Below are 16081 nucleotides of genomic sequence, written 5' to 3'. Positions count from 1 at the left end.
GAGAACCTGAATGAAGAGAGTCATGCAAGTCTTACCCAGTACAATCCTTTGTACATATTAGGGACTCAAAGACTAAGAAAGAAGAAACTTAGAAAAAACTAGAAAAAAATCATAGAAACTTTAAAGCTGGCTAACATCATCTAAAATCTACTGAAAGACATTTAATTTTCACTCACATCAAGTTCTGTTTAATAGAACAAATGTTTTAAGCTCCTAACCCCGTAACACGGAGAGAAGAGGGACAGAGTAGCAGCGGAAGAAAGGGAGCAGGGCTTGCCAAATCTGAGAAACATATCAGTTCTGCTCTGCCTTGGATGATAAGCAATGGAACCTCACTTAAGATCCAGAAGATTTTTCATTCCTGTCAACCTTTTCAGAGCTTCCCCATTCTGAGGTTTTAGTTTTGTTAGGGTAGATGGTGGTAGTGTTGTGGGGGGCTAAGGGGAAACATCTGCTCATTTTGAGGGTTTTTCTGTGTTTTGTTTTTTGTTATTTCTACTCAATTTTACTTCCATCTGACGCCTACCTGGGAGCCTGGTATCCACAACAGGTAGGTTTGGCTACCAAATATAATCTGAATGGCCTTAAGATACATGGTGAACTCTGATGTTGAAAACAACCTAATTCATCAAGGCTGAAACTGCTATGAATTGCAACATTTTTGAGTCACAATGAATTAAGACCATGAACAGAGGTGTGAAAAAATTAGTTTTCCACTTAACGTTTTTGGTTCATATGCTAAATATCTTTAAGCCAACCTATTTGAAGAGGTTCTCATGAATGCTCACCTACAGAATATAAGATCCTCCAAGTATTTCTGAATAATGTGTGAATTGAGGAAGAAAAAGCCTTTGATAACATTTTAGTAATTACATTCCCAACTCTCCATTTTTACTAACAAAATGATGATTAGCAGCTAATTATTTAGGCCATTAATTGATTGCTTTGTGATTAAAACTATGTATGTTAACTGTACTTAAAAACGGAGGTACTTTAAGAATGGATATTGCCTTCCATGTTTTAGTAATTAAATGTTGTGGAAAAGTATATTGTGATTAGAAAACAAAATACCACAGCTTTTTCTATTTTTGTGGGTTTTTTTTTATAATAAATCTTTAGTATAAAAATTTTTTTAAACAAAAGCCTCTGGCTTTTCTTGTACCATTCTCTTTCTGATAATGAACACTGAGTGTGAATGCAAAACCCTGCATATCATTATGTGAAACATTTATGCATTCAGAGTGTCTACTTGGTGGTTTTCTTCTTAAGAAGCTAAACAATTCATTAAACAAGCTGCTCCTGAATGGTAGATCAGAACAAGCATAAGCTGCCTTCTGTAGAATTCTATTGTGAAGCTGTACCCATTTGTGTTTTCTTTGAAGCCATAAAAATGAAACCCTTATGCTCATATTAAAAGCATAAGAAAGGCATCTATTATGTCAATAGATTTAAAACACGGCCTTAGACACAGTGAGAACCACTCCAAAATGGCACTCTTATAATAGCAAAGGTTAAGAAGTGCATTCCCAGAGAAAACCTTCAAAGGCCTACATATCATTATATCCCAAAACAGATGGCATTGCAGTGTTTGGAACTATAGTTTATGGACACCTACAATCTCAAATAAATCCTTTCTAATCCCACTCTTTTGTCTAGATTTTGTACTTTGATGATAACTGCAGGTGCCTTTCTCCATTCTTCAGAGAATGACAAGGATATGAAGATTCATGTACACACATGGACACAACTCTTACTAGGACTTTAATGCACAAATATTTTACTAGCATCAGATTTATACTTTATAGATACCTAGGATTCCTACCTTCTAATCCATTATAAATCTTCAGCCTGAATTTTGTAGGAAAATCAAACATCTACGTCATCCTGGTGGAAGTATAAACTCATGAAAATCATTTTACAAACAATATGAATTCTCTACAATTTGTGTGTATACTCAGGAGAATCTCAACACGGCAGGTGGAAACAAGAAAATTCACAGCAGCACCATTTATAAGAATGACAAAATGCACATAGCCCAGCCCAAAAGTTTATCAATAGGAAAATGAACAAATGGACTGTAATATACTCAATATTGCATAGCAATGAAGAATGAACTTCTGCACACACCAATATAAACCTCAAAAGCAATGTTGAGCAAGAGTGAGAAAACTATGAGTGTTTCCTTTACATATAAAGTTGAAAGGGTACAAGACTGAGCAACGAGTTATTGTTCCTTAGCTTATTCAATTAACTAAAACTCTTAAGGAAAAGCACACTAGTGTGACTGATTGCAGCATAAAGTTTATGATTATTTGTTCCAGATCTCAAACTGAATGCTTCTTTGGATCTTAGTTTACAAAATTGCCTACAGACACTAAATTCTAATGGGTCCTTATGGGCCAAGAAAATTTGTTTAAAATATATTTCAATATTCAAGGAAAATATGCCAATTCTAACCGATAAAGATATTTAAGTAGTATAATTGTACCAAAAGAGTTTTACTTCACAATTTACCTGAAACTTCACAAGGCTTGTGAGATTGCAGAAAATAGTTGCTCTTTATTTCCTGTCTGTATATAAGATGTGGTTTGTTATGATCATCTTCATGCTCGCTCCCATCTGCCTTCATTATAGGTTCTAAGAAATATTCACCATCATGTGCTTTAAATGTTCCCATCTGAAAACAAAGAAAAGAATTAACTTGGTCACTAAGGGAAAGCATGCAGTGCCGCAGGTGAAAGGGAGCACCAGAAAGCAGGACATCCAGAATTCTGTTCACTAAATGTCATCCACTGACTACAACATTTTCTTTCCATGGTTCCCTTCATTCTCATATATTGAGTCATGAAGACTGGATAGCATTCTCATAGGCAGAGTTGAGATGACTGGCATCCCTGGTGTAAACAGTGGTATAGGTGATGAATCAAAATGGAAAAAAAAAAAAAATCTAGCACATTCTAGTAATAAGAAAGCCTGTTGGGCTTGGTCCATAGCAGGCAGTGAGAGACCAGACTTAAGGTTGTCTGGGGTCAGATTAGAGATCTTAAAAGGTGATGCTAGCAATTTAGAATTTGTAAGCAATGCAGAGCCACTGAAGAGTTTTCACGAAGGTCTACCTTCTAAATTCCAGAATCCACTAACTTGCCTTTCAACATCTCCACTTACATTACTAGTAGCATTTTCAACTTGAACCTGTCCAAAGCCAAACTTGATTTGCAGTCCAAACCTGCCCGTTCTTCAATGGTCCCTATGTCAGTAAATGGTAACAGTATCATTCCAATAATTCAGGCCAAAAGTTTTTAGAGAAATCAAGGATGGGCTCTTGTGTCCACACAAACATCCCACATTCAATTCATCTGCAAATCCTGATGGCTCAACCCTCAAAGCATAACTGAAATCCAACCACTTCTGCCAAATTTTACTACCGAATCCATGATCTAACCTCACGCGTGGTTTCCTCTGTAAACCAACTGCCCTCCAGTCTCTATGGAATAGTCACAGTAATTCCTCAAGTCTAGATCATGTCACTCAAAAAACAAACATGACCAAGTCATTCAGTAAGATCCAAACTCCTTACAATAGTCTACAATGTCCTGATGTCCCCACCCTTTCCCCCACTGTCCCTCCAGGCACACGACCAATTGTGATTTCTCCCACTTCCACCTTGGCTCATTCTACAGCTCTACTCCTGGCACCTCTGCTATTCCTCAAATATGACAAGGAAATGTCTACCTCAGGATCTTTGCTAAAACTTCTGCTTCAAACGCTTCTCTAGCACTTGTTTCAGGTTTCTGCTTGACACTTAACACCCTCTAAGAAATGTCACCCCACCTCCTAGATCCACTCCTTTTATCCAGTTTCAGTTTTCTTCCCTTATCACTACCTCATTTTGTTTGAGGCCCACTACAATATAAGCTCCATAGCAGAACTTTTGCCTATACTCTTCTCTGCATGCCTCTCATGCCTGCCACATACCAGACATCGGAGTATGAGTAACATTAAATTAATGAAAAAGACTAAAAGTCAACTATTTTTAAGAAGACTATAGGGATGAAGTTTAATTTAGCACTTTTGTGTGCTAGAGATGGTGGCAAAAAAAAAAAAAAAAAACACATTAGCAGTTCTAAGATAAAGGCTATAAAACCCTAAAGAGAGGTAACAGAACCTGATTTATAGTGACAGCAATGGGATGAGTTGGAAGAGAAAGACTACAAGATGCGAATGCCTGAGGAAAGCAAAAAAAAAAAAGAAAAAAAAAAATTTAAATAGAGACCACGAGGGAGAATTTATGATAGAGATACTTTTCTGATGAAATAGGATTTACCAAAAGGACTCCAGAAATGTTGAAACTCCAAACAGACCCCATACAGATCCAATTCAAAGACCACTGACCACCTCTATTTACATAAACTATGGTACAGCCATACAGTGGAATATCCTGTGGTTACAAAGAATAAACATTTCGTGTAGTGTTACAGAAAGACCTCGGATTATTTCTTGGATACTCTTTTTTCTCCTTACTCTTCTAGTGGCCTATGCTCTAGCATCTCTAATACTACCAGTGCCCGTTTTCCAACTACAAATCACTTATTTTCAATATATAAGAAAATTCCAGCTCTCTATGGCTTCCCTGAAAATATAATTTCAGTTATGCTTATAAGTAACAGACTAATTTTGACACCTGAGTAAATGAACCCATAGAAAAATTGCTTTCTGCCTTTTTAAAAAGGCATGCTAAAGAAGGCAAGTGTGATAGTATCTTGGTAAAAGATACCAATAGATTATGAGGTGGCTTATTACATATCTCAATGCATGCATCCACAAAACTACTTTAAATACAAAACTACTTCTCCCAAGCTATACTGAAGATCTACCTTGGAAGTTTTTATCCTTTCTGGATCAAAATCCGACAATAAGGTATTTCTAGCATAATGTTCCAGTCAGACTGCACAGGAGTAAAACCTGAATTCCCACATGAGAAGTGAGAATAGCTCTATCCAGAGTCCATAAGAACCTCCTTTTAAGTTGTGCTAGAACACTGTAGCCTGCTGACAATATGGCCTTTAGAACTCAAAGGCTTTTCTTCAACAAGGACTTTATGTTTTAGAATACTTGAAGAATAATTTGTCCTCAAAGTGACTCTTTTGTATTTATCAATGAAGAACTTATAAATAGATTACTTCCATCATTTTTTTTTCTATAATCCACCCCACTGCAGAGGACTTTCTGTTCAAATAAAAGTATTAGAGCTTTGCCTAAAATCTCTTAAGAACGGGGTTTTTTTGTTGGTGGTGGTGGTTTTGTGTATGTAGTTTGTGTGTCTGTGTGTGTTTTTTAACTTGGAAAGAAACCTGGTAAGATATTGAAGGACTTAAAACAGGTGGTTCATAGAATTATATTTAGATCATGCCATATTTTTAGCAACCTGCCTATCTGCAGAGGGCCACTGCAATTTGATTCATGAGAAATGCCAATCAAATTCCAAACACTTTCTGTGGAACACTATTAAAAGCAACAAAACTAGTTTTCACTTGGGAAAGGGTTTCCCACTTATTGGAGCAATGATCTTCTATTTGCCAAGCTGTACTGAAAGGCAGTAAGTGATTATACATACAACTGGTTCCAATTTAGTCTCATAGGTCAAAATTTTTATGTTTAAAGTATTTTTTATAATATGTAATTGTTTTTCCAAAATGTTACTTCATATTGTGGCATTTATACATACTTTTTTCCAAATACATGGCAAACACATGTACTGTAGCCACAACCAATAATGTACTCAGATTTCATTAAAGAGTAAAAACAAGTAGAATATATAAACCATTTGGACGCTTTTCCCAAATCGTTTACAGTTATCACATTAGTATTGGCAACTACAGAACATTCAAAATAAGATCCAATTGAGTAAGTCAATTAGAGGCTCTACTGAATTTTAGCAACAAATTACTCTCAACGATTAATAAAATTGGATTTTAATTCCAGGGGTGGATCACAAGTAATTATATATTTCGGTCTTTGTGGTGGTAGTTATTCATAAGTCATAATGAGAATCAGTTTAATGCTATTTACAATAAGAGCCTGAATAGGAGTTCTGTGTTTATACTTACAGAAACTTGGGCAAGTCACTTCATATCTGATCCTCAATTCCACGACTTGGAGAGTAGAACTAAAACTATCTACTTTCTTGAGAAAGGCAATATGTTAAAATGTCAATGATTTTGAAATGGGATGAAAAATTCTCCACTAAAAACACAGATGTTACAGCCACCCTTTTTCCTCTGGACAGAGTGTAATCCTTATGTAATGAAAGATCATGAAGATGAACTCAGATTCGTTGTTACTTTTGGATCCTCCATTAGGCGCAGAAGGTTTTTTTTCTCCCCAACAGTTCATGATAACACCACTGACCAAGCCTAAGAAATAGAGTATTATACATAAGCATGCACTGAATGAATCAGCAACATGAAGAAAATCAGTTGTCTCCAGGCACCTAAAGTAGAAAATTCTAAGGTTTTCAAGAAGGGTCTTTCTTTCCTCTAACAACATTCTTTATTCCCCATTCCACGGACAACTCCAGATCTCCAGTATAAAAGTGAGAGGAAGCTATAGAGAGGAAGTGTATTGCCTATACTTCCCCCGAAAAGAGACCACTCTCACCAATCCTTGCTCATAAGGATCAAGAAAAGGACTCTGGACTCATCCACCTAAGCCTTAGATAACCAAATGAGTCTGATCCAAGTAGTATCCCAGCAACATTAATAACAAGGAATAAATTCCGCAGTATTCCTCTTTCTTCTAGGCACAGAGGTGTTTTTGAAGTTATGGGAATGCACTAAAAGCAGAACGGTCAAGGGGGACTAGGGAGTGGTTCTCAGGAGTCTCCCAACTTCCTGAAATATCTGGAGACCTAAAAACTAAAGTCATAACAATTAAGAATTTGTAAGTTATTCAGAACTGCTTGGAGATGTGTAACGGAAAGATCTTCATGATCTATTGTTGAAATGTTGTAAGCCAAGGTTGCTTGAAAATATGTAATCGGGCAGCCCGGGTGGCTCAGCAGTTTAACGCAGCCTTCAGCCCAGGGCCTGATCCTGGAGACCCGGGATCGAGTCCCATGTCAGGCTCCCTGAATGGAGCCTGCTTCTCCCTCTGCCTCTCTCTCTCTCTCTCATGAATAAATAAATAAAATCTTAAAATCTTAAAAAAAATATATATATATGTAACATCTAGAAGGACACATGCCATACACCTGCCAGACCATTGGTCATATTAATAGCATTTTTTTCCTAGTTTTTATGATTTACAATTAACATATTTTATGATTTACAATTAACATATGTACTCTTCAATTATTTAGAGAAATAGTTTTCATTTTCAGGTCTCCCATTCTATTTTTCCCTGAAGTTTACGACATATTGTAGTTTTCTTCTACTTTAGCACAGCTGGACTTCTATTGAGCTCATCAGTGAGGTGAGAATCCAGTATTTTGCTTTTCCTTAGGAGATCTCCTTAGCATTCAGATTGAACATCAATGCCTTTTAGACTGTGGCAACTGTCACAGAAAACTCGAAGCAATTACCAAAACTCAATCTGCCATCAGAAGTCAACTAAGTTTTTGAGGTATTTAAGTTGTCAAAGAACCATGGGCCTAGACTAAAAAAGCCTGGACTGCTTTAGTTGTAACATAATCCATAGACCCTTAATTACTTCAGCATTCCTGAAAAGTGTCCCCACCCCCACCACCTGACAGCATCCTCCTAGCAGCTTAGATATGGCCATGGAAGACGACAGGCAAGATCCTCCCAGAAAGCAGAACCAGGGACCTTGGTAACTGGACTTCCCAGAAAGAAGAATCAAGGAAGGTAATCAAGGAACTCTCTTACCAAAGGAGTAGGCAAACTCTCCACAGCCCCTCTGTAGAAGTCCAACATTGCTATAAATCAGTTACTAACGGGTACCTCTTTCTATAGGAAGTTTAAGGTTAGGGTTGTAGTCATGCTGTATATAGGGTTGGGAATAGAAGACAGTGTCCCTCTGAAGTTGTCTCCTTGTAGACAAGATGACAATGACATGTAGGAAGGAAGAACAAAGGGACACTTGGTGAATGGAAGAAGAGCCTATAGTAAAGACTGGTGGTGAGCACCAGTATCTATTCTCGCTTCTTCCTGGTCCTATTACTTGCCCCTCACTTTTCAGCCCTTTGCAGCTCAGTAGAGCCAGGCATCAGCAGAATGCAAACAGAAGTAGTGTGTCACTTTTAGACTAAGATAATCAAGAGCCAGTATGCCTTCATGCCATTACTATGGTAATAAGGCATTCATGTAGCTCATGAACATTTGAATATTCCTGTAATGACATACTGTACCACTAGTATATAACAGTGACTAGTACACAACAAATGACTTCTAAGTATTTGTTGAAAAAAATCTTTCTACCCCCAAATATTAATATGAATTAAACAGCTTAAGTATATTTCATAGAAACAGGAAGTATGAGCAAAACAAAGCCTCAGGTAACAAGGTACAACATAACCAACCCCATATGAATGGTACTACTTAGAGATCTCAGATTTAACCTATGCACAGTTTGATGTCCAAGTACCTCAACTAAAATCACTAAAATTAATTTTCCTGCATTGCAAGAGTGATACAAAGAACTAGCCTAATTACTTAGCACATTAAAAGTGGCTTTAGCTCATTCATCCACCTATGTATTGAGCATTTCCACGTTCTGTATCGGTTGTTACAATCATCCCCGCACTTAAAACCTATAAAGATAGAAGTGTGAACAACCACAATTCAATAAATGGTGTATAAAGAGTCACCCAGTAGTGGAACAAAGGCAGGCCCGTCTGCTCTGTCTAGAGAAAATCAGGGATAAGGAAAGGTTTAAAATTGATCTGAAGGATGAAGAGTTTAGGAGAAAGGACTTTCTAGACAAAGTAAATAGAAATTTAAAGTATTATAAATAATATATAGACCTATTCTGGAACCAAACATGTGTTTCTAGAATTCTCTTCCTTGCCACCTGTTTGTCAATATCTTTCTTGGTTAATGGTCACAGGATCATGCAGTCATTTAAGTAAGTCAAGATTATTTTGATCTCCTTTTAGGGTCCAAAATTCTAGTCTGTTTCCTACAAGGCTGTTCAACTTCAGCACTGACATTTTGATAGTTACTTGTAGAAGAGGCTGTTCTGTGCGTTGGGGGAAGTCTAGCAACATCCTTGTCTTCTAGCCACTAGATGCTAAGAGCATCCGCTTTATGGCCCCTGCCACCCCAATTGTAACCGGTAAAATGGTTTCCAAACATCATCGAGAATCCCAAGGGACAAAGTGCCCCCAGTTGAGAACCACTAGTCTACAGTACCACACCTTCCATAGGCACCCACTCTTCCCTTCACTGCCACAATCGCTTTACTTCAAGGGGCTCTTTTTCCTGCTCCATGGTAGACTAAGAGTGGTCCTTTCAATGACTTGCTGCCTCCCCTAGACCCTGCACAAAACCACATGAGGGGAGGCCCCTCCTAACACATCAAACCAACCCACCATCCCAGCTCAGGCCTCACTCTCTCGCAGTGAGTCCAGGCCTCCCCCCCTCTCAACCCACTCCCTTTTCCAGCTGCACAAAGCCAGGAGCTTGACATTCCATATCCACATGGAGTCATCCTGCAAAGTGTAGTTGAGGGTCTTATTTCCACTACAGGTCTCAATGCTCTTACTCCTTCCTCCAAGTTCACACAACACTCCCCACAGTCCTCTCAAGAGCCTAAAACAGACTTCCAGTGTTTGTGTGCCTGGGGTCTGTATATGGTGGCCCTGAGAATGCTGAGCATAATTGGCCAAAGGCCCCAGCTACTGGGGTTTGAAATCCATTGTTGTTTGCAGACCAGCCATCTCTCTCAAATGCTACTCCCATTTAGTAATGGAGTGTGACAATACTAAGGGTACACTCATCCTCAGGCAGGAGACTCTTCTCCCAGCCCAATCTGGCTTGGGGAAGGCTTTACTGAACCTTGCTTCGACTCCCAGCAGCCTTGGATTCCTCTACCCAACAGTCCCATCTTCCCTGTTTCAAATTTCACCACTCTATTTTCTGACACAGGCACTTCCCCCTAAAAAAAAAAAAAAAATGCTTGCATACACAGTCCCACCTTGTCATCTTCTTGAAGAATCTAAACTAATATTAGAATGTTAAGTGGCATAAGAAACTCTCCGTGGTATTGGAGTACTTAATAGAGTATGTGAATAACCAAGAGGTCCTTACGAATTTTTTCCACCAAAAAAAAATATATATATATGAATGCAGAATGGCATATGTCATGATGTGAGGCTATGTTAGTCATGGACAAATAGGAAGTTTAGAAAACTTTCCTTGAATAGACAAAAAACAGTAAAAAGACAGATAAGAAATAACCGTATGGAAAGTGAACAAGAAGTCAGTAAAGCAACTCAATAATCAGAGCATTAGTGCCTGACATGCTGCAGAATGGTTATGAGAAACTTCAAAAAAGTACACAGCGCCACTGCAAGTTACTGCAGGAGAACACTGTATAAGCCAGATGCAATGTCTGGTTTTATGACATCTGGAAACGGTTTCTTTCAACCAAAGAGACTGCACTGCTTCAAATCCCACCAAGAAACAGTGAAGTTAACAGTCTAGGCAGTCGGGTTAGTCCCTGAGGGCCTTTGGAAGAAGGGAACCCACTGGGTAATACGAGAAGAGGGCTAGTAGAGACAGAGGTTGCTGCAAGAAGCCTCTGTATAATTTATACATGCCATCCTGACAAGTCTACACCCAAAATTCAGCTCATTAAAATACTGACCTCTACTACTTTGGCAACAGCGCTAACATTATGAGAAGATAGAGAATGGGACCATGAAAACGAAGCTTAAAGTGGAATAGAGGGGTATTAAGGCCTGATAACTATGCATTCTGTGACAGTTTATCAATGGACTAAAAAAGTTTGACTAGCCATTAGGACTTACAGGTAGCTTTAGGACTCGATTTTCATATCTACCATAGATTTTAGAAATGAATAAATCTGTTTAGACATGTTTGAATTATGTTATACTTATGAGAAATTAAACAGAAAAGCAAAAGTTATACACACATGAAATAAGACTGCTGGCAGATCCTTAGCCCCTTCTGGTTCTTGGGCCCAAAATGCTAGTACTAGTCACAGTTCAGTGATTTAGTGAAATATGTAAATACGGAGACTCCAAAAATGGAAAAAAGTGGACCATATAAGTTCACACATTTAAAGTTAATGCCACACTAGCGCGCTACTTAATTCATGTTGGAGTATTTTTTTTTAATGGTTGCACAGAAATATTTAAGACTTTTTGGCTTTCATTCCCTTCCTCTAGAATAGAGAGTTCTCAGTAGCCACCAGAGAAAGGTGGGAAGATGGAAGGGGAACTGGTCAAGTAAACGAGATGTGAAGGGGTAACTTCGTTGGATTCCAGGAAGAAAGGATGACAGGAGACGAGATGACAAGATGTACACATGGCAACTTCTCCACCAAGGATTAAGATCCTAGAGAGAGAAGACATATTAGTTTAAGGGAATTGCCAAGTGGTTCAGCATGCTGAGTAGGATTCAGGGAAAGGATCTCTGAAAGAGATCCCCCCCTCCATATGTCCCCACTAAATGGGAAGTGTAGCAGAATTTGGTAAAGGGAAGAACTAAGTCCCCCTTGACTTTCAAATGCCACAGAGTATTTCAGACCCTTAGAGGGCTCTACAAGGCTACCAACAGCAACACTAAGCCACATTACATGGTGAAGGTACAGCAGCGGAAGCAGTGATTGAGAAGGGCTGCACAATGCAGCAGCCAGACAGATTAGGTAAGTGTGGCAGTCAGACCTTGTAGGGACAGGCAGCACCAGTGACATCCAGGAGGGACGTCCAGGAGCCTCAACTGCCAAAGGAGGCCACAAGTTCTCAGGCCTAGATTTGAGCTGCTGGTGCAAGATGCCAAGATGCCCAGCAACTAAAGGTACAAAAGACACCAGAAACTATTGGAACTAGGGGATCATCTCTCCTCCTTCCTCCCCAACAACGACTTTAGGACAAACAGTATGGCCTCGTATGGGGTCAATTTTCATCAGTCGTCAATGTATGCTTGAATCTAGCAACATAGGGGACAATACACATTAATAGAGAAAAAACAAATCACATTCAATTCAATATACTCAGGAACACACATCCATTTATAATTAAATGCAAACGTAAAGCAAAAAAATAAAGAAACTAGAAAAAAAGAACCCCTCTAAATTTTAAGTGTGGCTCTAACAATCCTTCAGTAAACTTCAATGTTAGTGTTTAACGGACTGGCAGAGGTCAAAGCTAGATCAGAGTCACATACACAAAGTCAAACACCAGTCCGGGAGCAAGAAGGAGCAGGGCCAGAAGATTATCATTAGTAACTTCATAGGCATTGTAGCGAGGTTGATCTGCAAACAATCCAGCTGGTCCAGGTTGTGGGTACAACAATTTTATCCAAATCTAAAGACTAATCTGAGAGTAAGGAGAATTGCATATAATGACAAATGCACTGTAGAATCTACCAGAAGTTCAGCTATTTGACGACACCACTGTTGTCAAAGAAGTTAATGACTGAGTCAGGGTACAAAGAAGATACACAGCCAAAAATACATAACTAATACCGGTTCTGGTAAAAAGAGCAGAAGTGGGAAAGTCAAAGAACGGTCATTAATCCCAATAATTTAGACTTCGAATTGGTCATGATCACAGCATTACAGACACTTAGAATATTTACAGTAATACAGCGAATACCAGGATCTAGCTCTACCATGACTGGGGTATCCTCAATGCAGCCTTACAAAGAAATTAAAACGCATTAGGTACAAAGTAAGTTTTTTAAATGTTAAGTCTGATAAGGTCAACAAATCTCTCAAAAGCAGGGCACATACATAAGTCAGACTAATAATGTATAATTTAGACAGCTATATCCAAATTGGCACAGTAACAGGCGAGAAGACTCCAGTCAAGACCTAAAAACATTTCCGTTTCTTGATTTCAAAAAGGGGATATTGAATAATTTGATCTACACCAGCATTATAAATCAACATGAGCAGAAACCTCACTCTTAACAATGCTTCCCATCTGGAATACTTCTCCATGCTGTGAAACACTAAATCAAGAAAACATTAACCATGACAAATTGTGGTAGTAAATCTAGAATTTTCCAGATGAGCTAGCCATTCTGAAAGGCTCTAGAAAATAATATTTTTCTTTCCTCTGATATATAGGTGGCTGTATAAATATTAGTGCCTCTGCCAATCTGGTGTTGCAAGCTTCTTGCATTGAACACAGCAGAAAGGAAGGAAATTGTTCGAGGCATTCTATGTAAATACAGCTCAAAGTAGCATGAAAGAGAGCAAGGAGACCTTCCAAATTTACTTAGTGATGACCAACACTCAAACCCAGGAAGACGGCTTACATCAATTAACCTAAGAGGAAGCACTGCATTTGAATTCGAGAATCCAGTAACCAAATTCTTAGTTGTTTCCTCTTGAACAGGTCTTCCATCAGGAGTTAATGAAGCATCTATTTTAACAGATCAAAACCTGGGGTTTCATAAACTTGAATGCGAAAGTGTTAGACCTATTTTTCTGATACTTAACATTTCCTTTAATTAGGATTGTAGGTGACACCACAGACATTGTGACTTTGTTATCAAAAAGATACCTCTGTATCAGAGTTGGTGTCGCTGGTTTATACTCATGATCACCGCCATGGTAAACAGACCCCTCCCCAATAGACCGCTTAGTGCATTAATGAAGTATATTATGAAACCGTAAATTGTAGTCTTTCTAACATTTTGACTACTGTTAACCCTTAAAAGGAAGCCAATTAACATTTTACACATTAAAAGTATGTTGAGAAAAGGTCCTAAGTTTCCTCAGACTGATGTTCATGGCTAAAGGGAAGGGAGGAGGGGGAGATTAGAACTTTGCCTTCAAGCGAAGGGAACAAAACACAAAGAACCCACTATTTTATTTCATTTCCTTTCTTTGGAGTTTTCCTTCACCAAAATTTCCATTTTTCACTCCTGTCACTCTAAGGATCGCTTCTCACTTGCTGGTACCAGGTCTTTGTAGATACTGTCAAACCGTAGTACATTTTGAGCAGGGGCAGGTGCAGCCTCTATGGCTAGACCCGTGCTATCAAGAAAGCCACCTTCTCTTGAGACTTTGCATTTGACGGATATTCGTTTCCTCCTAAACTCAAGGAGCAGATTTAATTCAGGGGAGTCCACCTAATTCAGGGGACCCTGCCTCCCTAAGGGCTCCAAAAAAGTTGGTGTGTCAGTGAAGTCCATTTGCCCTCCTGCTGGAAAAGATCTTCCACGTGCGGCACAGGCCCCAAAGAACCACCCCCTGACTCACACGCTCAAGAGCTGACACTTCCAGAAGTCTCGCTGGCTTTGCACACGGGGGGGAAGGGGTCAGTTTTGCCAGCAGGTAGACTACGGAGCCTCCAAAACCCTGTCCCCGTGCAAGAGACAGCGGCCTTGGGCTTGGGCCCCTCTGCGCGTTGCTCCCTCTGATGACCCCCTCTGACCTCCGGGGTCACCCAGCCATCAACCTGGAAAATGTTGGCCAACGGTGACGGTGACGGCTCCCCGAACACAGCCCCCAACCGGATGCCAGGGGACCCGCCAAGCGCCCCGAGGGCACTCACCAGGCCTCCGCAGAGGCTGAAGACCGCCGTGTGCTCCCGGCGAGCGTTGACCTGGCCGCGGTAGAAGCAGTGGCGCAGGTCCGGGGGCGCCCCGCCGTGCCCCTCCGCCCCGCGCGCGGGGGCGCCCAGGTGCACCTCGGTGTAGCCGGCGGCCAGGAAGGCCGCGTCCGCGCTCAGGTTCAGCTGGAAGAGCTGCCCGTAGGCGCTGATCCGGTAGTGCGTCCTGGCCGGCGGCGGCCCCGGCGCCTCGGAGCTGCGCTTCCTCCGGCTGAAGTGGTGGCTCTGCGGGAACACCTCGCCAAACTCGTTGACCCGCGCGGGGGTCACCACTTCGTAGGAGACCAGCGTCCTCACCAGGGCTTCTGCAAGCGCACAAATAAGGCACTGAGCCCCCCCCCCATCACCGCCGACCGCCCCGGGTCCCGGCGCCCCCGGGGTCACGCCGAAGGCACACCAGCCGGCGAGAGCGCGCGCACGCACACGCGCACACACACACGTGCTCCGCTTTCCCACACCCCCGGCCGCCCCGGCCGCCCCGACCTCCGCGGGCGCGGCCCCTGACACTCGCGGCCCCAGCCCTGCAGGGAGCGCGCGCCTCTGCGCCCCCGCGCGCCCCCACCAAGCGGCCCCTGCGCGAGCGAGTCCTCGAAGCCCGCTCAGCCTCACCCCCGCGGGGTGCTCGGGGCCGGCAGATCCGGGGGTCCCCGCGAGCCCCCCTGCAGGGCCGGGGAGCAGGGGCGCCCCGCGGCGACCTCACCTTGCCTGGGGTGCAAGTGAATTTCCCAAGACCTGGCGATGAAGAGCGAGAGCTGATAGAGCAGCCCCGTCAGCCACTTGGCCACCCGCATGGTCGCGCCGGGGCCGGGGGGGCCACCCCGAGCCGCCCGCCGCGCAGCCCGGCTTCCCCGCGCTCCGCAGCTCTCCGCGGCCGCCGCCGCGCTGCACGCCGACCCCGCGGCGCCGCCTCAGCAGCCTCCGGAGCAGCAGTCCCGGCCCCGGGCCGGCCCGTGAAGCCACGCCGCCAGCCTCCGCGCCCCGAGCCGCTGCCGCATCGCACTGCAGCCCCCCGACCCCGGCCCCGGCCCCGGCCCTGCGTCGGCGGCCCCGCTCCGCGCCCCGCGCCCGCGCCCGCGCCGCCCTCGGACGCCTTCCCGGGGCCCGAGCGACGCGGGCAGGCGAGCCGCCCCGGCAGGCTCGGGGCCAATATAGCCCCCGCGGGCCGGGCGAGCGCCGGGAGAGCCCGCCTCCGGGGCCGCGCGCGGCCAATCAGCGGCGGGCGCGGCCGGGCTCGTGCTCCCGCGCGGGGCCCGCCCCCGCCCCCGCCCCGCCCCGCCCCGCCCCGCCCCCGCCGCCCCTCGAGCGCCGTCCGTG

General features: G+C 42.6%; 1 protein-coding gene across 4 annotated transcripts in view; it reads right to left on the bottom strand.

Moving 5' to 3' along the window:
* The window catches only part of ADAMTS20 (ADAM metallopeptidase with thrombospondin type 1 motif 20), a 162665-nt gene extending 147035 nt beyond the window's left edge, over positions 1-15630 (bottom strand). For all 4 annotated transcript variants that reach the window (XM_072798274.1, XM_072798277.1, XM_072798276.1 and 1 more), the window contains exons 1-3: positions 15468-15630; positions 14711-15072; positions 2515-2677 (exon numbers count right to left, since the gene is read on the bottom strand). In XM_072798274.1, coding sequence (XP_072654375.1) covers positions 2515-2677; positions 14711-15072; positions 15468-15558 — 616 coding nt within the window. In that variant the 5' untranslated portion in view covers positions 15559-15630. The remainder of the gene's footprint in view (positions 1-2514; positions 2678-14710; positions 15073-15467) is intronic.
* Positions 15631-16081: the final 451 nt, after the last annotated feature.

The sequence above is a fragment of the Canis lupus genome, chromosome 25 (assembly GCF_048164855.1).
Source record: "Canis lupus baileyi chromosome 25, mCanLup2.hap1, whole genome shotgun sequence".
Taxonomy (NCBI): domain Eukaryota; kingdom Metazoa; phylum Chordata; class Mammalia; order Carnivora; family Canidae; genus Canis; species Canis lupus.
The sequence above is the reverse complement of the archived record's forward strand: the minus strand, read 5'-3'. Positions and strand labels throughout refer to the sequence as shown.